This window comes from Labeo rohita, chromosome 3 (assembly GCF_022985175.1).
Source record: "Labeo rohita strain BAU-BD-2019 chromosome 3, IGBB_LRoh.1.0, whole genome shotgun sequence".
NCBI classification, from domain to species: Eukaryota; Metazoa; Chordata; class Actinopteri; order Cypriniformes; family Cyprinidae; genus Labeo; species Labeo rohita.
In genome coordinates, this window is record NC_066871.1 from 31,364,462 (window position 1) to 31,390,115 (window position 25,654).

At 35.6% G+C, this 25,654-nt stretch overlaps 2 protein-coding genes and 1 non-coding gene across 4 annotated transcripts in view; all 3 read right to left on the reverse strand.

Moving 5' to 3' along the window:
- The window catches only part of tmem104 (transmembrane protein 104), a 58,201-nt gene extending 53,279 nt beyond the window's left edge, over positions 1-4,922 (reverse strand). The window contains exons 1-3 of the mRNA XM_051105845.1: positions 4,639-4,922; positions 4,277-4,365; positions 2,471-2,592 (exon numbers count right to left, since the gene is read on the reverse strand). Coding sequence (XP_050961802.1) covers positions 2,471-2,592; positions 4,277-4,321 — 167 coding nt within the window. The 5' untranslated portion in view covers positions 4,322-4,365; positions 4,639-4,922. The remainder of the gene's footprint in view (positions 1-2,470; positions 2,593-4,276; positions 4,366-4,638) is intronic.
- Positions 4,923-6,804: 1,882 nt separating this feature from the next.
- On the reverse strand, positions 6,805-25,525 carry tnpo2a (transportin 2a). Of its 2 annotated transcripts, XM_051105932.1 has the most exons (25): positions 25,390-25,525; positions 23,680-23,779; positions 23,187-23,262; positions 22,877-23,026; positions 20,665-20,771; positions 20,327-20,460; positions 20,142-20,223; positions 19,423-19,545; positions 19,215-19,333; positions 17,224-17,284; positions 16,864-17,035; positions 16,462-16,614; positions 14,705-14,930; positions 13,215-13,386; positions 13,043-13,129; positions 12,857-12,964; positions 12,616-12,774; positions 12,304-12,391; positions 12,076-12,174; positions 11,889-11,984; positions 11,612-11,687; positions 11,367-11,466; positions 10,611-10,685; positions 10,352-10,494; positions 6,805-9,387 (listed from the first exon to the last, which is right to left on the reverse strand). In XM_051105932.1, the coding sequence occupies exons 2-24, from the start codon at positions 23,776-23,778 to the stop codon at positions 10,387-10,389; spliced, it is 2,670 nt and encodes an 889-aa protein (XP_050961889.1). In that variant the 5' UTR covers position 23,779; positions 25,390-25,525; the 3' UTR covers positions 6,805-9,387; positions 10,352-10,386. The 2 variants fall into 2 exon arrangements, with proteins under 2 accessions (XP_050961889.1, XP_050961890.1); XM_051105933.1 differs by lacking the exons at positions 6,805-9,387; positions 10,352-10,494; positions 10,611-10,685; ... (1 more) ...; positions 11,612-11,687; positions 11,889-11,984 and having other exon boundaries at positions 12,076-12,205; positions 25,390-25,458.
- On the reverse strand, positions 17,109-17,175 carry LOC127163626 (small nucleolar RNA SNORD41). Its single transcript, XR_007827513.1, has one exon. It is a non-coding gene; the product is annotated as a small nucleolar RNA SNORD41 (small nucleolar RNA).
- Positions 25,526-25,654: the final 129 nt, after the last annotated feature.

Here is a 25,654-nt window from a genome sequence, read left to right on the forward strand (position 1 = left end):
CCTATAACCAGTATTTAAAGACTACTGTTGTCTGGTCTCTTTCCTCTGCTCATTCATTGATATACAGCTCCATCCTGTTTCATCTAAACACTCATAACTCTCCCCTGGGCTCTGTCAGTGACTCAGACAGCTGGCAGGTTGACAGAGGTGATAAATGTGTTTTGATGGCCACAGCACCAGCGGCAGCGGTAACAGGGTTGAGAGGTCAGCTAAAGATGAGCGAGTGACAGAGAGAAACAGCGTGCAAGAAAGACCAAAAGATGACATGGTTGTGCTCTTATTGCACAGAAGATGAGGTAGAGAATTACACTTCTCAAATTCATGCCCTAACTACATTGGAGCCCCATTCTAACCCTGTTTGGCAAACCACCACAAATAATATTGATGGAAATCTAATAAACACAGTCTCTTAAACCTGATATGTGAAACCCCAAAATAACCTAGCATAGCTGCAAGGTATGCACTTAAGACTCGCAATAAGAAAACGGCAAATAAGAAAAGATCAAACCAAGTGGTTTCTGCAAACAAATGGTTCTGGAGCTTTTCTCAGAGCTTAACTTTCTGACCTATTCCTGCAATGACTTTAAGGGCGCATTTACACTTGAAAGCTTTGGTTAGATTAAAACGTACTCTGCTGAGATTGCTCTGTTCAGTGCGGTACATTTGAGTAAATCTAAAAGCTACCAACTGAACTTTGGTAGTATCTTGCAATTCTGAAATAAATCAGAAAATAAACTGAGATTTATAAGTCCTATCTTGAGGGAGGGAAAAAAGACTGATATGTTCTCAAAATTGTGAGCTCTCAAAATTGACTGGCAACTTTATGTCTCAGAACTGCGACTTCGTCTCTCAATTCTGACTTATCTCGCATGTGCAAGTTTATATCAAGCAATTCCGAGAAAAAAAAAGTCAAATTGCATGATGTAAACTTGCAAGAACTGCGAGTTACTGATTTTAAGTTCTGAATTCTGACTTTATTTTTCACAATTGTAAATTATATCACACAATTCTGAGGGTAAAAAAGTCAGAACTGTCAGATGCAAACTTGCAATTGCGAGAAAAAGTGTCCGAATTGTGAGATATAAACTCAGAATTGCGTGATGCAGAATTGCAAGTTTTTATCTTGCAGTTCTGACTTTATTTCTCACAATTGTGAGTTTATTTTACACAACTCAGAGGGGAAAAAAAAAAAAGTAAAATTGCATGATGCAAACTTGCAGTTGTGAGAAAAAAGTCTAAACTGCAAGATACAAACTCGCAATTGCATACAATTTTTAGTGTTTTAAAATTTTGAGTTTATATCACGCAATTCAGAGAAAAAAAGTCAGGATTGTGACTTTATATCTCGCAATTCTGACTTTATTTCTCAGAACTGCGACTTCTCAGAATTGGAAATTTACTTCTCAGAATTGCAAATTTTGTCTCACAATTCTGACTTTATTTCTCACAATCGTGAATTATATATTACAATTCTCAGAAAGTCAAAATTGCGAGATATAAACTTGCGATTGCAAGAAAAAAAATCAGAATTGCGTGATGCAAACTTGTAATTGTTGAAAAAAAGTCTGAATTGCAAGATACACAGTTGCAATTGCATGAAATGTTTTTATCTCGCAATTTTGATTTTATATCTCGCAATTGTGAGTTTTTAATCACGCAATTCTGAGAAAAAAAAATCAGAATTGCAAGATATAAACTCGCAATTGTGAGAAAAAAGTCAGAACTGCAAGTTTATATCTCATAGTTCTGAGAACAAAAAGTCAGAATTGCAAGATATAAACTCGCAATTGCAAGAAAAAAGTCAGAATTGCGAGATGCAAACTTGCAATTGCAAGAAAAAAAGTCTGAATTGCAAGATACACACATGCAATTGCATGAAGTGTTTTTATATCTCGCAATTGCGAGTTTATATCACACATTTTCCAAGAAAAAAAAAGTCAGAATTGCAAGATACAAACTTGCAATTGTGAGAAAAAAGTCAGAATTGCAAGATACAAACTCAATTGCAAGAAAAAAAAAGTCAAAACTTAAAGTTTTTATCTTGTAAAAACTTTATATCACGCAATTCTGACTTAAAAAAAAAAAGTACGAATTACAAGTAGCACTCAGTTCTGAGAAAAGAAGTCATAATTGCGAGATGTAAACTCGCTATTGCGAGAAAGAAAGTCAGAATTGAGCAGAAACGGGCAGAAGTGGCAGAAACAGGCTTCTATAGTTTTGTGTCATCAGTTTTGGGGTTAAAAATAATTAATCTTTTACTTTCTTGATCTGGACCAACGCAACCAAATACTACGGAAGTCAATGGGCACCAACTGTTTGGTTGCAACTCATACAGGTCTGGAACAAATTGAGGGTTGAATAAATAATACTATATTTTATTTTTAGTGTACTTACCCCTTTGAGAGAGAAAACGAGAGGAAGCAAAGAATTGCGATGGATTAAAAAAAGAAAGCCTAGAGGAAAAACATACCTCATAAAAGCCAAAAATGAGATGAGGGACACGCTGACAACCCAACCAGCTGCTGCGAAGGCCTTGGGCATGGTCAGGGCACCAGTGCCAACAATCAGATTGAACATGTACACCAGGCCAACCTACATAAACACAAAACAAACACACGTCTGTAGCAGCTTCAAAAGTTGACATAAATCACAGATGCATAGAAAAAGCATCACAAGAGGCAGTCAAGTTTTATAACACACAGGGCCCCATCACACATCATCTGTCTACATTCTCCATTCTACTTCCTGTGGAACAGAGGATGTGTCTGGAATGTTTCACCTTCATGCAATTCAATAAGCTGATGTATGTGATAACTCATTTAAAATGCACTGCATTTTCTCCCACTTGAGTACGCAAGTCACACGTAAATCAATACAGTCTAATGTAAATTAGTCATGAGAATGACTTACCAAATTTACTGTTAATTCCATTAGAAACTGATGAGCACTTCCTGTATTGATTATCTTAAAAAATACTTCCCATTAACCAACACGAGCAAAACAAAGCAGATAATGGACATACTGTACACTAATACTGATATATTATGAAGCCCACTGTAAACGTATTGATTTATTTCAGCTTATTTCAAGACGGTTCTTTTTGAAGAGTTTCCAAATGAAGACCAATGCATATTTTTTGTAGTAATTTTGTGTAGTAATTTTTTTGTGTAATGAAAACAGATTTTACTGATTTTTCTGCCTAAAGCCAGTTTAGACAAAATGTTTTTTAGTGAATATAATTTAATTTTTATCTCACAATTCTAACTTTTTCTCAGAAATTCTACATTTATATCCTGCAATTTAGCTTTTGTTTCTGCCACAGAATAAGAAATGTTAAAAAAATAAATAAATAATTGTGACTTCTCACAACTCAGATTTTTCTTGCAATTTCAAGTTTATATCTTGCAAATTCTGACTTTTTTCCTTACAATTCTGAGTGTCTATCTCACAATTCTGACCTTTTTTTTTAGAATTGCAAGAAGACAGATTAATGAGATATAAACTGAATTGTAAGTTAAAATTAAGAATTGTGAGATAAGTCACAATTACCTTTATTATTTATAAAATATATATATATATATATATATATATATAAATGCATATATATATATTTATTTATTTATTTATTTTTTATTTTTTTTTTAAATCATGACAGAAATGGGCTTCCACAGTTTTGATTCTTTGACTTTTAGTTTTAGTTAAAGATTTTATTAAAAAAAAATTTAACACAATTACTCCGTACAAATATTGCCGGATGGGAAAATGAGTTCCAGAAAACCACAAGCCTACATGCCTAAACACATGAGTCTGGATCATGCTGGTTTCTGCTGATTTAAAGCATTCAAGCATGTTTCTCCAGTCTCCTGAGCTTTCATTTCCTCTTTAAATGAGTAACACAAAGTGAGTGGTTCAAATCACATGACTTACAGTGACATAAAGGCACCTAAAGTCCTTATAACTGTTCCCTTAAATTATCTGGTTATCAATGCCTGGGAAAGGGTAAAAACAGAACTACATTTCTGTAGTTCTGTTGTCAGTCACTACTCTTAAAAAAATTACAGGTTTTCGTGAACCATTTCATGATTGCAGGTAGGAAGAAACAAAAACCATGTCACATGCATGACACAACCTGACCTGATAATTTGCAGTACCATGATACTATCACGAGACAAAGAGCTGAGTTTACAGAACAGTTTAACCGACCAGTGTGTTTATGTAAAGCAGGTCAATCAATACCTACTCCATGCACAAGCACTTGGTAAAATGTAATACTTACAAAAGGTGAGTAAGGCTCCCCTGTTTCTGTAATACCCCCAGCCATCTCCAAGACGAAAACACAACTCTAAAACCTGAAAGTTTACCACCCTGTAGAAGAAAAGACTGTTTAAATATTTAATACACTACAATTTTGCCAAAGGGACATAAGTAGGCCAGAGTAACATGACTAGCGTCAACCGTTGTTTATGAGTTATTTATATTTACTCACTTGTCACAGAATATGACAGATTTAATAAGCACGCACTACATTTCTTAACGTTCAACTGCTTTATGATGTTTTGTGTGACTGTTTCACCACAGTAATGTAATTTTCAGAGAGAAAACTTATAAATCACTCATACTGCTAACAGAAAAGCTCACCTGTCACCGTCTGAGGCGACTGCAGTTGTCAAGCAAGGTGTTGGTTTGTATCGTTATAAATGCACGAGACTGTTTTCTTGTGACGTCCTCACGTTCAGCAACGCAGCTGGAGAGAAAATACGACGTAATAGCAAAGTGGAGCGCATCGTGCACACCTCGTCATTGTTTTAATAGCGGATAATGAAGACAGGCTGCAGAAGTTCTTCTCTCTGAGAAAACATATCCATTAAAATTGAAGAGTACACAAAACGTAAGCAGGAAACAGTTCCTGCAAATGGGGTGGGGCGTAGCAGATCGGAAGTGATTGCTGATTGGTTGGTTGTCATGACGTTTTATGAAAAAGACGCTTGCAGCGTGGAAGCTAAAGAGATTTCACCTGTTTTTTAAGGTACTCAGTAATTTAATAAGCAACTGTTATTTATTTTATTTTTTGCAAATATCTGATCAATTTTTTGAATAAGTCTCATGCTCATCAGCAGCATTTATTTTAGGAAAAATACAGTAAAAACAGTAATATTGTGAAATATTACAATCTAAAATAACGGTTTTCTGTTTTAATGAAAAGTAATTTATTCCTGTGGTAACAAAGCTGAATTTCAGCATCATTACTCCAGTCTTCAGTGTCACATGATTCTTCAGAAATCATATAAAATACAGTTGAGGTCAAAAGTTTACATAAACCTTGCAGAATCTGCAAAATGCTAATTATTTTACCAAAATAAGAGGGATTATATTAAATGCATGTTATTTTTTATTTAGTACTGGCCTGAATACGATATTTCACATAAAAGATGTTTACATAGTCTACAAGAGAAAATAATAGTTCAATTTATAAAAATGATTCTGTTCAAAAGTTTATATATGCTTCATTCATACTGTGTTGTTACCTGAGTGATCCACAGCTTTTTTTTGTTTAGTGATAGTTGTTCATGAGTCCCTTGTTGGTGCTGAACAGTTAAAACTACCCACTGTTTTTCATAAAAATCCTTCAGGTGGCACAAAATCTTTGGTTTTTCAGCATTTTTGTGTATTTGAACCCTTTCTAACAGTGACTGTATGATTTGAGATCCATCTTTTCACACTGAGGACAACTGAGGGACTCATATGCAACTATTACAGACGGTTCAAACGCTCAATGATGCTCCAGAAGGAAATTCGGGGGGTGAAAACTTTTTGAATTTGAGGATCAGTTTGAATTAGTTATAAAATTTAACTTATTTTGTTTTCTGGGAAACAAGTATCTTCTGTAGCTTCTGAAGGGCAGTACAAAATGGGGAAAAAAATATTTAGGCAAAGTAAGAAAAATGTACTCATCTTTTTCATTCTGTTCAAAAGTTTTCACCCCCTGCTCTTAGTGCATTGTTTTTCCTTCTGGAGCATCAGTGAGTGTTTGAACCGTCTGTAATAGTTGCATATGAGTCCCTCAGTTGTCCTCAGTGTGAAAAGATGGATCTCAAAATCAGTCATTGTTGAAGAGCATTCAAAAACACACAAAAATGCTGAAAGACCAAAATATTTGTGGGACCTGAAGGATTTTTCCCAAAGAACAGCAGGCAGTTTAACTGTTCAGGACAAACAAGGGACTCATGAACAATGATCACTAATCAAGTGTATGTAAACTTTTAAACAGGGTCATTTTTTATTAAAAATTCAACTATTATTTCTGCTTATGGACTATATGTAAACATCTTTTATGTGAAATATCTTCAAGTCAGTGCTAAAAAAACAACAACCACGCATTTCAGTAAAGTTAATAATTTGCAGATTCTGCAAACTTTTGACCTTAGCTGTTTATTATAATGATTAGGAAGCTCAAGAGCATCTAATTTGTTATTAACATGAAATATTTAATAATACTCATTGCTAAAATGGGACTTAATGTGACAGTAAGTCTGTCAAATAGATACATTACCCAAATACATAAATAAGCATGTACATTTTCAGACTATAGTAAATGGGCTGAGTGATTTCAGTTGTCATATACTCTACAGATTAAATTTTATTTGGCCTTCAGTAAAGTATGGACAGAAATGTTTTGGCATTCAATTAAGTGAACAAAGTCAGTAGTGCATGTATTTTTTCCACTTTGAGACTGTTTCTCTGAGCTTCTGTCTAGATCATAATGTCAACATCTAGACAGCTAAAGGAGAAAACTAGACCACACAGTTTTAATTTGACAGAAAATGTTTATTTCCCCATTCAAAGAATTCAAAGAAAGGTGATTAGTGAAAAACAAGTCGACATCCAAACTGAGGAGTGGGAAGGGTGAGAAAAAACAATGCTTCAGCAGACTTTGTGAAAATCATAAGCTAAACGCATTTCTCCATCGCAAAATGTCTAAACAAAACCAAATAAAATTCTTTAAAACAAAAAGAAAGCAAAAGGAAAACTTTTAAAGTCTAAAAAAAATTTTTGTGCACATGCACAAAACAAAATATATTAAACAAAAGTATAATAAAACACTTAAACAAAAAATACTTAAAATCAATTTTAAATAAAAAGCAAAAAGTAAAAAAATAAAATAAAATAAAATAATTAAAATAAAAAAAAAGATAAGGTCTTGGTGGAACACAGGCCTGCTTGGCAGCATATTTTCATTACAGTAACAGGAGCAAATGCATCAGTGCATTAATCATTTAGAAAGTGAGGCTTTTCCATTTTACAGTTTTAGATAACCAATTCTAAACACTTACAAATACAGCATGATTTTAAAATCGGACCACACAATTTGTAATATCCACTATGCATTTAAAGTTTAACTCGAGTTCTTTTGAATTAAATGTTTAACAGGGTTGCTTACCAAATCTGTGAAATACATCATCTAAACGTTAAAAATAAAAAAAAGAAAAGAAACCCTATAGGGTGGAGCAGCTTACAAAAATGTATACATTTAAAAAAAATGAGATTGTCAGAGCTAGTGTTTAATGATGAGAGAAGAAACCTTTAGATGCAACTGTCATTCATAGAGATGAACATGCATATTGCTTAAACAGGCATTTAAAACCACGACAACGGCTAAAATATAATCAAAACGACTAAAAAGAAGGGAAAAACGTTTTGGGAAACCTTTCCTAAACTCGACACAGAATGACGTACTTCCAATTACGTTATACTTGAAATCAAATATCGTTTTTCTATTTTAAGTTAAGCGGGACTCACTAACACTGCTCTCCTGATCCTACACTGTATATTTTTCCACAATTCATTAGTCAACTGCATATGTGTAGACTGAAGAATCTTACCACATTACATGCTATTAACACAGGTTAGTTCTTTGCTAAAGTTATACTCCTCAGTGTTAAGCTCATTAAAGAAATAGCTTTTTCTCTGATGTGATAATTAATTAGATTGTCCTTACACAAGCCAAGCATTCTTACTCTTAACAAAAACAGCCTTCATAACTTGACTAGAGTCCCATCTTTGAAGGGGAACCCGACAGTCCTTATAAGAGAAAGTGCATATCAATAACACCACTAACTAAACTTCCGTAAGCATTATAGTTCTTTAACTCCCTATAATTTAAATTTTAAAAGCAGCAGAGGCAAACACTCCATCTCTACAGTGAATTCTTGGTGCAGGCTTTCTTAGATCAATCTTTACGTGACGTTCGCAACACAAAATGAATAATAATGCTTAAATACAGACTATCACAGCGATCAGTTAGGAAAAAAAAGATTACTCACTGTATCAAGAAACCACATTGCCGTTCTTGCTATGCGCATTTTAGATTAGCAAAAAATGAGGAAACAAAACTAGGTATGTGCATAATGAGACATTACGTGACCATCATATAATCAGCAACTCTGTTATGGTTCCTTTACTGGTTTTACAGCAGAATTATCAGCGATAAATGAAGCAAGCAGGTTGTTCATGGAATGAAAATATAGCTTGAGCCATGGAAAGTAATCAAGCAGGCATAAAATTCAGAAATATGTACTGCATTTGTCAATGATTGCATGCTTGTCATTAGCCAACTAAAAAAAAAAAAAAAAAAAAAAAAAAAAAAGTTATATAATTACTAGTTAAACTAACAACTTTTAAACAAAAGTACACCCCAAAATGAAAATTTTCCATGAAACAGAAGTGGATAGTGACTTGAGTGAGCAAATAACTACTAAACTTCAGCCAATTTCTCACACAAACCTTTGCATGGCTTCATAAGATTTGCATAACTACTTTAAAATCGTAACGTTGCAGCTATAATGCACTTTTTGTTATACGTAAAAGAGCAATTGTGCTATCCGACATCTTAAAGATGATATCTACTTTTGTTCCGAGTGACATTAGGTGTGAAACTTTTCATTTTCGGGTGATCTGTCGCTTTAAGAAAACATATTTTGTTCAGGCACATTCTGCCTAAAGCATGTATGCCGCTCGCTGCAGTTTGTGTGTGTTTTTGTGTGCTTTTGGCATCTAGCTGAGAAGCCAGGCGTTTGCTAAGGCTGGACTATTTGAATGGCGTCGTTTTGTCCAATAAGCAGCTGGTGAATCTTGCCTGAACGAACCCTCCCTCCCGATCCAGATCCCTGAGCTTCAGGTTTCATTCCCATTCTGAGCAGGTCAGAAGCCAAACTGTGACAGTAAGAAGGTTGATTTCACATTAACTCTCTTTCAAATCCTCTTTCACAGAGCCGGAGGAAGCGGGATCGCCCCAGATCGCAAACCGTCACACGTCTTTGGCTCTAACAGCAGGTAGTTCCCACAAACAGACATGGATGAGTTCCCCAGTAACCCTCCCTTAGATTTGACCTGCGAATAAGAAAAACATATTCAAATAAATGGCCAAAGCTTCATTAGTTTGATGTTTTGCTTTACCCTAACGAGAAATATAAAATAAAAAAAAACATATATTTCATGCCAAGTATGTTACAAATACATTTACATATGTACTTAAAAGGAGAAGTCCACTTCCCGAACAAAAATTCACAGATAATGTACTCGGCCCCCTTGTCATCCAAGATGTTCATGTCTTTCTTCAGTCGTTATCATTTTTCTCCATATAATGGACTGATATGGTGCCCCAATTTTGAACTTCCAAAATGCAGTTTAAACACGGCTTTAGATGATCCCAAATGTGGTTGTAAACGATCCCAGCCGAGGAGGAAGGGTCTTATCTAGCGAAACGACCAAGATGAGCATCTGAGATTAAAATAATATTTAAATTGTTTTATTTAAATGAAAATAACCGATCGTTTTGCTAGATAAGACCCTTCTTCCTCGGCTGGGATCATTTACAACTGCATTTGGGAACATTTAAAGCTGCATTTGAACTGCATTTTGAAAGTTCAAAATCGGGGGCACCATATCAGTCCGTTATACGGAGAAAAATGCTGGAATGTTTTCCTCAAAAAAAAAAAAAAAATCTTTATGACTGAAGACAGACAGACATGAACATCTTGGATGGCAAGGGGGTGATTACATTATATGTGAATTAATGTGGAACTAATGCAGGTATATTTTAGGTACACTATAAATGTCTTGCATTTAAAGACAAACTATTTAAAGATCATATAATCCTCATTGATAGTGACATTAAACCTGATGTTAGGCTTAATATTAAGAAATGTGCATTGTGCACAACTAGTACTCCAAATACAGTTTAGTCAAGTGATATGTCATTAAATATGTTAATAGACTTGAACTACACATACTTAGTATAAAATAAATGCATTTTAAATCTTTTACTTTTTTACTAGGGTAAAGTTATTCTCACCTAATAGTTGATTCCCATGTCAGCAGGGGTGGTGTCTACACACCATAGCAGGCTGAAAGCCTCTCTTTCAGCAGTGGTGGAAACTGTTCTGAGAACTGCTGCCAGTTATCCTCACCAACCTGATCCTTGAAGCCGTGCAAAATCTAGACAAGAAATGGACAAATTCTGCTGAAGCATAGCAGACAATTGTGCTTCTATTTTGGCCAACTGTAAGCCCATCTAAACAAAGTTGTCAGTTAGAGAAAGGAAGCATATGTACCTTGTAGAACATGTCCCTCAAATCGTCTTTTGGATTTACCCAGGAGGCCACAGCATCACAGAAAAAGATGAAGTCCTGCATCCAAAAAACATATGCATTAAAGCCAAACTGGAACCTTCTGTGCAACAACGCAATTTATTATTTAACAATAATAATAAATTTATTCAATTATATACATTTTTATTTTAGGGTAATAAGTACATAATGAATGTAGAGGACAAACAAACTGTATAATTTTTTTTTTCCTCTCTCTCTCTCTTTCAGATAAATATAATCAGACACATTCTGAAGCCCAAAAAGTGCATTCATCCATCAGAAAAAGTGCTCCGGATGGCTCCGGGGGGTTAATAAAGGCCTTCTGGAACTAAAACCCCTCGAAGCCACATGGAGTACTTTTATGATGGATGGATGCACTTTTCTGGACTTCAAAATCTCAACACCCATCCACTGCCATTATAAAGCTTGGAAGAGTCAGGACACTTTTTTTTTTTTTAATATAACTCTACTTGTATTCATCAAAGTAGTAAAAGTCATATACCCCTAAGATGACTTGAGGGTGAGTAAATCATTGGGTAATTTTCATTTTTGGGTGAACTATCCCTTTAAATTGTGAATGGGTTCGAGTTAAATCATATCTAGTGTGATTTTAATCGCATTTAAATGTATAAAATCAAATGAAATAAATAATAAATATATCCGTTTTAATTTGGATAACGGATTCGGTCTCCCATGTACAATTCCCATGTATCCTCTCACCTGTACGACTCCTCCAGGATTTACCCCAATCATTACACAAATGCCCCTGAAGGCTGAGTCTTTCTCCTCATTGTCCCGAATGTTTCTAAGTGACGTGCACCTAGGTTGGGGGAAAAAAAAAAAAAAAAAAAAGTATATAATATTCTGTTTATTTCAAAAGTTTAGTAGATTTTGTAGTTTCAGCTGCAAGAAAACAGAACTGGTTCACACATAAGAGGCATGCAATGGTTTAATCAACATCTCACCATGGGCGAATGAACTGTGGCAACATGGGAGCAACTTCCTGTGGACACACATATCCCAGCCGACCAATCGTAATGGCTGTTTCACACACACACAAAAGAAGACAAAAAGGATATGAGTGTGTTTCAAAGTTTCAAGCTAAAAATTAGTCAACACTAAAGAAATCAGAAAAACACTGTCCACAGATAATTCAGGTTTCGAATGTCTGTTGAAGAGTTCATCATTTAGTGTGATTTCATTCCAGTAATTGCATGCATTCTTCTTGCTATACTTGTTTACCTGTGTTCTCCAGCAGAGTTTTGGGAGTATTAGGTCTGTTGATGATCTCCACAAGGTTATTAAGAACCAAGGCCACAAATGGCTGCATCTCCGTACCTGGAAAAACACCAGACAAGTCCAAAATTACACCGGACAGATGTCAGATATGCAAATAACCGTGTACACATAAGAGCCCATAAATGCTCACCCATCTGTATGGCGATCTCTCCGATGGCCCATGTGGCATTGTTGCACACAGATATGAACTCCGGGTTGAGATTGAGGCCCAGGACAGGCATGAACTCAGCTAGAGAGGGTAAACGGACACCAATGACAAACTGACCAGCACAACACACACAGAAGCAACAGCTAGCATGAGAAAGCGGATCTTCATGTGTCAGGCATCACTCAGTATGAGTCAAAAAGCACAGCTTACCAATGCAGGGCTTCACGTGAAGGAAACATGCTTTAGTCAGGTCTCCCAGGAGAGCGAACGAACTCTGACGCACTTCTGGCATGGTGTCCTTTAATCAGACCAGAAATAAAGCTTTTAGTTCAAGAGCTGATAAGATTTTCTACCTCAAATGAATGCGTTTATTTCTCCAGTGTTATTTTGCCGAAGATTAAATCAGATGCACTTGAGACAACAAGCCGTTCTACTTAAAATCCAACATGATCATTAAGTTTTTAATTATACATTTAAGAATGACAGCTACAAGTCAAATATTTATAACGGCTAAAACCAAACCTGCATGCACTGGAAGAGCAGGGTCATGATGTTGCTGCGGGTGACCAGCTGTTCTACATGACCTCCGAGTCCCTCAGCCAGACCGCTGAGCAGATCAAGGGCCACAATCATGAAGTCTTTATCAGGGGCCTCGTACTGGTCAGGATGCTGGGTATACATCTGCAACAAGAACAGAAAGAAAACTTAGTTAACTAAAGTTAAGTAAAAAGACAACATGCTATGGCTGTTCATGTTGACTGACCATGGCTTGAGCAAGGTTCTTCTGGACCAGGGTGACACAGCGCTGATAAACTGGTTCACAGTAGGGCAGGAAGCCGCTCTGTAGTGCTGTAGCCACTGAAGACAGACACTACAAAAAAAAGTGACAATTCTTAAGACATTTCAGTTGCATTCAAGTATGTACATCAAAGTTGCAGAACTACTTTACCTCCAACAAAGGGAACAAATCCTTGTCTTCATCTTTTAACTCATTCCATTTCTGAATAAGAGGGGGCATGAGCTTTTGGATGTATTCCTGTTAAACAAAACGGTCACATTTAAATAAGATTCTTGAACATTTCCATCTTATTCATTTTCAAATTAAAGTGCTGTGATCTTACTGGCTGGTTAAGATGGTGTCCGACAGAGTCAGCAAGGGTTCCGATGGCGTCATAGAGGATCAACAAGTTCTTGTGCTGGTACTTGCTGAAAGCAAATACCAGTGTGTCTAGAATGAAGCTCAAGTAAGGAACCAGCTCTGTACAGGCCTCCTCTTCCAGAGTCGCAAATGCACTGATGAAAAGAAACTAGGATTAGCTCAACATGAGGGTCTGTCTCCACAAACACCATCCAGACTGTAAATCGTCAAAAAAAAAAAAAAAAAAAAAAAAAAAAAAAAAAAAAAAAATCAGTCTATGGTGGTTTTCTGGTTTTAGCTGGTTTGCGTTTAAAGGTCCCCTGAAGTGCTTTGAAACATGCAGCATTATTTCACAGGGCTCTACGCATACTTTTCTTTTTAGAAGCACTTGAGCATCTAACTTAAATTTCGAAGCACAGGCAAATTTCAGGGGCACCTTCAAATCAATAAAAATGTCTTATTAAAAAAAAAATCAGCTTTCCTATTACAAGGTGATATTTGACAAAGTGATTTAGTTTTTGCCTTTGTAATGGCATTTTCTAACTTTTATGTCAAATTAAAACTGTTTAGAAGCTTTTTAAAATGTTTTCATATGTTTGATGAGCCTCAGTGGTGGCATGAGTGCAATCAAATTCATAAATTCATGTTGTGATTAATGTTTTAAATATAAAAATTGGAATATAGAAATATGAAATGATTAAAATAACTGAAAAAGATACTTTAAAAATGAAACTAAAACAGCCAGTAGGTGGTGGCAAGTCACTGTTTTAATTACCTTTGACGTTCCACTCAGTGCAAACACAGTCACACTGGTGCACCTAAATATTTTTTCCATAGTCGCAAATGCGACTGAAATGGTCGCACTGCAAAGCCCTGTTCCATGTGTTAAATAAATTACAACTAAAACAGAAAGACAGGGCGGGACAGATCAAGCAGCCCTCATTTTTTTAAAACAGACAATAGTGTTTTGTTTACTTCACAGCTTGGATCAGAGCCGCTGAGCTCGATAAAGTACTGAAACTAATTCTGTGAACAACTGACCAATTTCAGATGCAGCTTCAGTGTCTATTTATAGTGTAGGGGGTGGGACTTTTCAGATTCTACAGAGCATTTGATTGGACAAAGTTTGATGAGAAGCTGAAGTGCAGGGTGATGTCATCAAAATAGTTGATCCACAGTGGTACGTTGGACTGTACGTTTTAAATGAATTTTGTCATTGTTTTGGATCATACTAGCATATAGATAACTTTAAGGCAAACATATTCATACTAAAAAACAAAAAAGAACTGATTTCATGGGGACTTTAAGAGGGATTTTGGGCCCTTTATAGCTAGTAAAGTTGGGAAACTGACTTGGACCAACTAGATAAACCACTGTAAACCAGCAAATCACCTTAGTTGGTTTACCATACCCAAAAGATTTGTTATTTGGGTCTGGATGCTGTTTTTTTTTTTAACAGGAGGTGAAATGTACCTGCAGGCGGCCTCTTGAACCCTCTTGTTGCTGTCGAGGATGCGTTTGAGAAGCTCGGTCATGAGGGGTTTGAGGTAGGAGTCTGGCGGCTGACTGACCACCCAGTGTGCATAGCGGCTCAAAGTCCAGCAGGCGATGGAGCGGACAAGTGCTTTCTTATCACAAAGACACTGGATCAGGTGAGGAATTAACTCTGGCAGGTATGGAACCATATCCTGCATACAGCCTGAGGACAACAGAGAGAAGAGGAGTTTAGAGAGGTCATACTACCATACAAACATTTGTTTTCAACAAGGTTAAGAAGAAATGTTTCTTGAGCAGCAAATCAGCATATTAGAATGATTGAAGGATCATGTGACACTGAAGACTGGAGCAATGATGCTGAAAATTCACCTTTGCATCACAGGATTAAATTACGTTTGAAAATATTTTCAAATACAATTCAAAAGTTATTTTGAATTATAATATTTCACAATATCACTTTTTACTGTACTGTTGATTAAATGTAGTTCTTGGGGAGCATGAGAAATAAATCAGTACAGTAGTGTAAAATAATCAAAGTACACAATTATAGTATGCATGGAATATGGTAGAAATAGGGGGAAACCAGGGTGGAAATGAGCAAAGTCAAAGATACGGCATGTTATTATGTTTAGTACATGGTTATAATATATATATATATATGATCCACTGAGAGCTCGTAGGTCTGCTGACCGTTTACTCTTGTCTGTATCTTGAACTAAGCAGGGGTGACTGGGCTTTTGCTGTTGCAGCCCCAAAACTTTGTAATAACTTGCCTCTACATATTGGCCAGGGCCAAACACATTTGCCATTTTTAAATCCAGTCATAAAACTTATTTTTATACTCTGGCATTCAACAGAGCTTATGAGAAATATTTTATGTATTGATTAGTGTTAATGTCTTATTTTCATCATGTGCAAAATTGTTTTATTTTGATTATGCTTGTACAGCATTTTGGTAAACAATCGTTTTTTGTTTTTTAAAGTGCTCTATAAATAAACTGTGATTTGATATTGTAATTTGACTTAAACCATTTTTGTTAAAACCAAATGAAATTGAAACAAGTGTTCATCCTTACATTTTGCATTTTAAAAAGATTTGCTACAAGTAGAGTCAATATTTTCTCCAAATAAAGTGAAAATTGCCCAAACAAAACAAATAATAATATTAGCATTTTTTTTTTAACTTTTTATGATAAAACATAAAATTCAGCATTTTCTTTTTCTTTATTGAACTATCTAAACAAAATTGAGAAATATGCAAACATTAACAAAAAAAAATTGCCCAAAAATCATTATAAATATATCAAAACTTAATTTTTGATTAGTAATATGCATTGCTAAGAACTTGGACATATTTAAAGGCGATTTCCCCAATATTTAGATTTTTTTGCACCCTCAGATTCCAGATTTTCAAACAGCTGAATCTCGACCAAATATTGTTCCATCCTAACAAACCATACATCAGTTGAAACCTTATTTATACATCAGCTTTCAGATAATATATACATCTCAGTTTAAAAAAAAAAAAAAAAAAAAAAAAAAAAGACCCTTATGACTGGTTTCGTGGTCCAGGGTCACATTATTATTGCATAGAGTCTTAAATCATAGGCAATACACAGCACACATTGTCCAATAGGTAGCAAGCTGTATTCTAGCATTCAAATCAGAACAAAGTGCAGATTTAGTGGAAATAGTTTTATATTTTATACCTCCTCACATTCATTGTCCCATACCTTCAGCAATGGCCCCCAGCACCAGGATGCCAGACTCTTTAACCACCCAATCTGGGTGGAACAGCAGCTCCTTCAGCACTGGAAGCAGGTGTGGGAGCAACTCATCCCGAAACACGTTTGCCAGGACATCAAGGGCGGCCGCCGAACACTTACCTAGAGAGGAAACACACATGTAGTAGATGGGGTTAGATGTTTCTCCAAGCACCAACGTGACTTCAAGCTTTGAAAGCTTTTTGTGGATCAGACAGTATGAATACAAAAACAATCACTGACATTCACGAAATTGAGTGTAATCATCTCCACAGAAAACACCTAGTATGCGAGCAAACCTTGATTTTGTCTGCTCTCAAAAAACAGACGATATTTCACCAGCATCATGTTGGTTTCTCATAAGACACTTACGTAGATTCCAGTCAGACAGACTGTCGTCGTCATCGTCGTCATCATCGTCGCTCTCCTCTCCTTCTTCGCCTTCATCACCCTCATGCCGAAGGGTGACGGTACGAGACTTGTGAAAGCGTGGCTTTATGTCCTGCTCGTTGTCTGGCACAGCCTCGTCTTCCTCCACATCACCCTATACGGGAAGCAGAAGATCAGCGTGATGAAACTGAACTGACAATTCTGGACAGCAATGACTGTTGAAGGCCGTGGGTCAGACAGTATGAATACATGAAAATCATTGAAAATCAGGGATAATGTTATCGTCACACCCAAGGAAAGGCCGGTGTAGAAGTTCTTGTGATGTAAAGTGAAGTAACTAACCTTTAACAAAATGATGTCAATCTCAGAGTACTTCATCCCGTTCACCAGAACAGGAACCAGTCTGAAAGATATTAAACACAGGATGTCAAGATTTGACATCAGGATATTTAAAGGTATACACTACTATTCAAAAAGCTTTTTAAATGCTTTTTAAAGTCTCCTCTGCTCACCAAGCCTGCATTTATTTGATCCAAAGTCCAGCAAAAACAGTAAAATTTTGAAACGTGTTTACTACTTTAAAAAACTCTTTCCTATTTGAATACATTTTAAAATGCAATTTATTCCTGTGATTTCAAAGGTGAATTTTTAGCATCATTACTCCAGTCGCATGATCCTTTAGAAATCATTCTAATATTCTGATTTGCCAAAAAAACATTTGTATTATTTTTAATTTGAAAACAGCCGAGTCGAATTTCAGGTTTCTTTGATGAATAAAAATTTTAGAACAGCATTTATCTCAAATAGAAACCTTTTAGAAAATTATAAATGTCTTTATCATCACTTTTGGTCAATTTAAAGAATTCTTGCTAAAATAATTAATTTCTCCCCCCCGCCCCGCCTGACTCCAAGCTTTTGAATGGTATAGTGTATAATGTCACAAAAGCTTTTTATTTTAGATAAATGCTGATCTTTAAATCTTTTTATTCCTCAAAGAATCCTGAAAAAAATGTTTTAAATATTGATAAAAATGTTTCTTGAACAGCAAATCGGCATATCAGAATGATTTCTGAAGGATCATGTGACACTGAAGACTGGAGTAATGATGCTGAACATTTAGCTCTGATCACAGGAATATATATATATTTTTTTTATAGTAAAATTATTTCACTATTGTGCTGCACTTTGAATCAAATAAAAGCAGGCTTGGTGAGCAGAAGCAGCGAGCAGACTTCTTTAAAAAAAAAAAAATCTTACTGTCCAAAAATTGTCTAGCAGTGTAGATGGATGCGATACAATCACTGATGTGTTAAAAAAATAGTAAAAGCATCCGCGAAAATTAAGCAATGCATGAGAAACATGACAACAGGCAGGAAGTTCAGTTGTTAAATACTGTGCAAAAGCAAAAATGTGCCAATTGGTAGAGATTCTGCTATACTGTCTGCTATAATCTTATCTTGAAGAGGGGGAAAAAAAAAGCTAACAAAATTATTTAACTAAAAATAATAAACCAAGTGTGCATTGGTAAAGCAGCTATTTAAAATGTCTTACAGAGTATAAAATGAGAGAAAAGCAGCTAGTAAATACTTAAAGAAATACAGTAGAATAAAATGAAAAATTCAAATTAATTGTTTAAATAATTCATTTACATATAACATATATATATATATATATATATATATATACACATATACATATATATATATATATATATATATATATATATATATATATATATATGCAACACTGAGTTATTAAATCAGAATTGATATATAAACTCCGTTTTCAGAACATACGTCTTTCCCCTCAGAATTTGCCTTTATAACCCACAACTGCAAGATTATCTCTCACAATTCTGAGAAACAAGTCAGAATAGCAAGATACAAACTTGTAATTCTGACTTTTCATCATAATTGTGATTTGATATCTCGCAATTCTGACTTTATAACTAGTAATTTCGAGTTTATTTCATGCAATTCTGAGAAAAAAGTCAGAATTACAAGATGCAACCTCCCAGTTGCGAGAAAAAAACCCCCCGCCAGAATTGCAAGATATAAACTTGGAAACGGGCTGTCATAACTGTCACCTGCAATGTTTATAACGTGTAATGTACACAACATACAAAGCTTCATTGTATACCTTTATTGGTTTAGTTTTCAATAAAAAGGGGGCTAACAAATGCAAGAAACAATTCAATTTGTCCCTGTTTTCTGCATATCATGTCACAGTCCATGATGGTTGCTAATGAAATGTTTCGGGACTGTGCATGTTTGTCAACTGAAGCAAATGCACTTTTGCTAAGACTCTTTCAAGAAAAGAGAAAGGTCACTTACTGTGCAAGATGTCCAGACAGGACGTCCTTACAGATGGGCTGCTCAGCCAGCGTAAGCCAGAACTCACAAGCCTCCAGAGCCACGTTCTCATCTGGGTCCTGTGTGCGCTGAAGCATGTACTGCACAAACAGTCAAAACCATCAGCATCTCTGACTAGCCAAGATCTACACCAATTCTTGCTCATCAAGACAGAGGCAGGTCATCTCACCTCAACGATACTGCGCATATGAGGGATGAGTCGGTCCACCCGCACCTCCAGGAGCATAACCAGAGCCCTGCACACGTTCTTCCGCACCTCCGAGTCCTCATCTGCGGCCAGCGCAAACAGACTCTGGAATTAAAGACGAGGAGGAAAACTGATTAAAACACTGCAGTTACAGCATAGCCATATTTGGACAGTGATAGTCTCTCATTGGGAGCTAAGGTCATTTCAACATTTACATGGGCTACAAATATTAAACAAATTTATTAACTGGCCGAGCAATAACAGACATGTTTTTCACAGGTGACAATCATGCAACTGACCACCTGACCAGCAAGTTCTTCAGTTTACAGGATTACAAAATTGCCATTTGTTATAATAGTACAATATTTGGTCGAGATGCAACTATTTAAAAATCTGGAATCTGAGGGTGCAAAAAAACCTAATCTAAACATTGAGAAAATCTCCTTTAAAGTTGTCTAAATGAAGTAGCAATGCATATTTCTAATCAAAAATTAAGTTTTGATATATTTACAGTAGGAAGTTTACAAAATATCTTCATGGAACGTGATATTTACTTAATATCCTAATGATTTTTGGCATAAAAGAAAAATCAGTCATTTTGACTCATACAATGTATTGTTGGCTATTGCTATAAATGCACCCATGCTACTTGAGGTCCAGGGTCATATTTATTAAATCCGTCATATTTAAACTGCAGGTACCTCAATAAATGTGTCTATGTTGTCCATCAAGGCTTGCGCTCTGCCAATGATAAACTGGTTCACACAGGCAATAGCATGAGATCTAAAAAACACACGAGCAACCATTAGATTCCCATACGTTTCATTCCAGAACAATTTACTGCAACACATGAAATATAACTCCCTCTATCCTCTCTCAGACGGACCTGATCTTGGGGCTGCAGTGTTTGAAGAACTGCAGGAACTTGGGAATCATGATGTTGAGGGGTCTGTTGAGAGCATCACTGTCCAGGAGCTCAGACGAGTCCTCGCAGATCTTCTGCAAAGCTCCGAACGAGCCCTGTGAATGTGTGAATGAGAACAAGCTAAGATACAAATCACACAACTCAGGAGCATCTGTAGACCTGATACAGAAAGCATCGTGGCTACTTTGCCTACATCTTTTAGAATTTCCAAAGATATTTGCATAAGAAAATTGTACACAAAATAGACGGGGAAAAGCAGGATAAATGAGCGAGAGAACAAAGAAAGGCTATGCACTGACCTCACAGGTGTTGTAGTCCTCTGAATTGAGCATGTTGCACAGCTGAGGCAGCAACTCTGGCCATGTCTGCAGCTCCCCTTTGGTGGAAATCGTTGTGATGAGGATACCTGAAGACCAAGAGACAGAAATCAGCACATTTTGTCATACTGACTGCAAATATAAAATCAATGTACTTGCACTGACTGCACATAAAATTGAACATTCATAAAGTTACAAAATATTACTATTTCAAATAAATCCTGTTCTTTTGAACTTCCTATTCATCAAACAGTCCTGAGAGTCCATGCAAAAGCAATTCAGACACATAATAAATGTTATAAATGTATTGCTGAAAACGCGTTTCAAAGACAAATCCGTAAACCCTCGTTCATCTTCTGAACACAAATTAAGATATTTTTGATCAAATCCAAGAGCCTGCATAGACAGCAACGCAACTACCACGTTCAAGGCTCAGAAAGGTAGTAGGGACTTTGTTAAAATAGTCCATGTGACATCTGTGGTTCAACTGTAATGTTATGAAGCTACAACAATACTTTTTATGTGCAAAGAAAACAAAAATAATACATTTATTCAACAATTACTACTTTTTCCTGTCAATATTCAACTTGCATTCACCAAAGTACCACAACGCACGCATATTCATTTTGTTTACACAAAATATTCTCATAGTTTCATAAAATTAAGGTTTAACCACTGATTTCACATGGACTATTTAACTAAGGCTGCAACGATTCCTCGATTTTACTTTAATATTCGGATTAAATAAAAAAAAAAAAAAAAAAAAAAACATTGCTTTGCCTGGGCTGAGTAATCGGTAAAAGTGGCGCATTCCACATATTAACCCACATTTGAAAATCATAAAGCATAGTGCTATTAAGAATTCACAAACGCTTAGATTCATTTAAATAAATATGCGCGATGCAGGTTTAATATATGCGCTTTAATTATTCACATGCATGTACGTTATGTACTTGCAATACAAACTGTGATCATATACATGAGTGGAGCATCTCAAACTCCATCTCTGCATGTTGCTGTGAGTTTGGACGTTTGAACGTTTATAACGTTCATCCGTACACAACATGTACCATTTTATCAGATTTGTTCAGTAAATCATTTATAAACCTACACAAACACAGGAGAATACATCAATATCTTTCTCAATATGCTAACTGTACATCGAGATTTCAAAAAAAGTTTGAACCCTCACTCTGAGTTTACACGTTTTCGTGTCTACATATTCAAGAAATGACAGTGGCTGTAGCTTTTCTGTTATAAAGAAATGGCCAAATATTTAAGATTAAGTGGACATTTGAATTAAATGTTGTTTGGTCAATATTAAAGATTAGATCACTCAGTAAAGAGTAAAAACAATCGTGAGGCCGTTGGCGCCCTCTGCAGTCATTTCTCATAATGGGTAATGTTACATTAGTAACATTAATGTACATCATCCCCGGTTTCAAAGACAAGGCTTAAACCTAGTCCCAGACTAAAGTGTAATTCTGAGTGGTTTCAACTGAAAGAAACTTTCATCTGACCAATCTTTAAATACATCAGTGCCTTTGTTTTGTCTCAAGATGCACACATGTAATGTTTTTTTTTTTTTTTTTTTTTCTAAGGCACGGTTATAAAAATTACTTAAATGTCTATTGCTTAATCCTAGCTTAGTCTAAGCCCTGTCTGTGAAATCAGGCCTATGTATTTTAACAGTTTTGTTTAATAAAACTATATGACTACTTGCTTTGATACTTTATTTAAACTAATTACTATTGCCCTATTTCTATTGCACATGTATTTTAAGTCATTTTAAAGGCTATTGTTCACTTAAGTCTATTTTTATTACTAAAAAAAAAAATTGATCATCAGAATAATCGACAGATTACTCAATTACCAAAATAATTGTTAGTGACAGCCCTAATTTCAACGACGTCCTTACTACCTTTCTGGCCCTTGAACATGTCAGTTGCGTTGCTGTCTATGCAGGGTCAGATAGCTGTCAGATTTCAACAAAAATATCTTAATTTGTCTTCTAAAAGATGAACAAGGTCTTACGGGTTTAAAACGACATGAGGTTGAGTAATGAAAAAAATTTTCATTTTTGGGTCAGCTGTCCCTTTAATAAAGACTGCATTCACAAAATGCAATTTCTAGCCACTAGCATTCGAGTTCATGTAGATGTTTGGCCTATTCTAGACCGAGATGAGAGACTTACCAATAGTGGCGCGGATGAGAGGGGAAGGGTCTCCGATGTTGTTTAAACATTCCTGCTTAATGAAGTGTGCAACTGCAGGAGGGAAGTTCTGATAGTGAACCTTCACATTGTTCTTCAGTATCAGACCGCTGAGAGATCGAGTGGGCTCATCTGTAGAGCGTGAAGAAAGGAAACAGACAGTTATGTAATCAGTCATGCATAAAAACTGTCTGAAACCCTCACGGAACAACCCACATGTGTAATACGATTTAAAAAAAAAAAAAAAATGCAATAAGATGAGCTTCATACAAAAATAAACCAAGACACCCACCTTCAGTTTTCAGCCTTGTCAGGACAAAGATGAGATAGTTGTTGAAATCAGGAAACTGGTTCAGCTGCTCTAGTTTCTGAGAGTTAAAAAGAGAATTATTAGCATATGGTTACTGTACTAATAAAGGCAACTGATTGTACATAAATACTCGCAGTTCAACATGTACACTAATGCTGCTTTGGTAAAGCAGATGAAATACTTATATCTACAGCATATATAGACTTCTGAAATAAAAGCTCACGTTATGCCACATAAACAGGTAATCAAGTATATTATAGGGCACTGTGGAAAAAGCTTGATAACCATTCAGTGGCACACTAAGCCGTAGAGTTACATAATGACGTGTTTTCATCTTTTCAGCTTTGTAATACATATAATTAAAAAACAAATAATTTTAGTCATTCTCATTATCAGTGTGGTCACCACCCACATATCAAAAATCCCTCGCCGTAACTGCCAGCTAATATTGGGCTTTGTAGATGAAGACACGTACCTGTTGCACAGCTCTCTGCGTGGCTGTGTTTGGAGATTGGGAGTCTCTCAGGAGATGCAGGACCTGCTGGAGGCCTTGTTCATCCGGCTGCCACTCCATCCTACGCATAAACCACAACAAGACACACAATTACATTCACCCTCTTCAGAAAATACTTCCTCATATCAAATGTTTTTGCAACACCTATGAGTGCAAACACAACTTCTTCCACTTTGTGGTCTGTGTACTTCTGCAGAGCTATTTTATCCACTACTACAGTCTTGCGTATAATGCACCGCATTGCTACACTGTTGAAGAAACTAGAAAGTGTTGATAAACATACAATATCAATGCATAAAAGTTAAACGTTTTTTCCCACATTCACCACAACAGTCAAAAACTTGCAAAACAGTCTTTAGTTTAATCTACCCATCAGTGATTGGAGATACATCTTGTTTTAAAGAGATGAAAAGTGCAAGAATGTGCATGTTTAATCAGTGATAACAAAAGATAAATCCAGATACACAATCCTATGTACTTCAGTAATAAAATCTTCTATATTTTTTAACTTAAAATAGTTTCCAGGTATGTTCTGATCTCAGTGTGTGTTATCCAGTTCATTTTTAGATTGTGTATATGTGACCCTGGACCACAAAAACAGTTGTAAGTAGCACAGGTATATTTGTAGCAATAGTTAACAACACATTGTATGGTTCAATTTTATTTATTTTTTTTTTATGCCAAAAATCATTAGGATATTAAAATCATGTTCCATGAAGATATTTTGTAAATTTCCTACCGTAAGTATATCAAAACTTAATTTTTAATTAGCAATATGCACTAAGAACTTCATTTGGACAACTTTAAATGCGATTTTCTCACTATTTTGATTTTATTTGCACCCTCAGATTCCAGTTTTTTAAATAGTTGTATTTCGGCCAAATCTTGTCCTATCCTAACTAACTACTCATCAATGAAAAGCTTGTTTATTTTAGCTTTGACCCTTATGACTGTTTATAATAAAATGAAATCATTTATTAAATCTATTTCTTAAAATTCTATTTCTTTTAAAGAAAAACACGTTGCATGAATCCTAAATTCTATTAGTAAATTAAATTATTTCACCTTATGATTACGTTTTAACAGTTTACCTTCGTATTATAGGATATTCAACACGAATAATCTGTTGCGCACTTAATCTACAAGTATTTGTTGAAAAACCGGTATTTTGCGAACTGAGAATATATACATATAGTTTATGCAATTCAATAAAATTTTGAAATCCGCATACATTTGTCAAAAAACTGTTCATCCAATGTTTGCCCAAATTATTGTTCATTTTTAAGCAAAGACAAAGCATGCAAAAGCAAGCAATGCACATGGTCATGCCTGCATACCATGCTGCGGCCTTGTCTTTCACTCTATGCAACAGTGTAGTTCGAAATCCTCAGACACGACCCGCATTAACACGCAATAATAACTTTAGAATAAGACTGATACAAAAAGAAAAACATTATTATAAACTTTAAATCCTAGAGCAACAAGTAAATGCTATCTAATCTCACAAACGCAGGATTAGCGCATATAAGAAGTGTATATCTTAGTACGTGATCTAGCATGCATACTCGTTCTAATCCATGCTGCGAACTATTTTTGGGTTAAACTCTCTCTCTACGTGTATTGTAGTACGTAAATACTATTAATAATGAAAACTGGGTCGTGTTCACTTACACATGCCGCGTGCGGAGGCCTATTGATCAGCTCGTGCAGCGTGGAGCTCGCGCTAATCTCGCGCAATGGCACTTTCAAACACTTCCGCAGCGCCAGCGCTACAATGAGGAAGTGACGAACCTTTAGTCAGCAGGACGCTGTAGCCAAATTGAAATGAAGTAATTCTGAGAGAGATTTTGTAGTAATACATTTAATTGAAACAAAATGTATGAAATTAAATTTGCCTGTATACGCACATGTTAATGCAAATCGATCTGAGTATACA

What these genes read in the sequence shown, in the direction of transcription:
- tnpo2a (XM_051105932.1), bottom strand. Translation starts at nt 23,778, where the DNA reads ATGGAGTGGCAGCCGGATGAACAAGGCCTCCAGCAGGTCCTGCATCTC. An exon ending in AGAACCTTGCTCAAGCCATG is followed by an intron (nt 12,775 to 12,856) that starts GTCAGTCAACAT and finishes TTCTTGTTGCAG; the next exon opens with ATGTATACCCAGCATCCTGA. An exon ending in AGAGATCGCCATACAGATGG is followed by an intron (nt 11,985 to 12,075) that starts GTGAGCATTTAT and finishes GTGTTTTTCCAG; the next exon opens with GTACGGAGATGCAGCCATTT.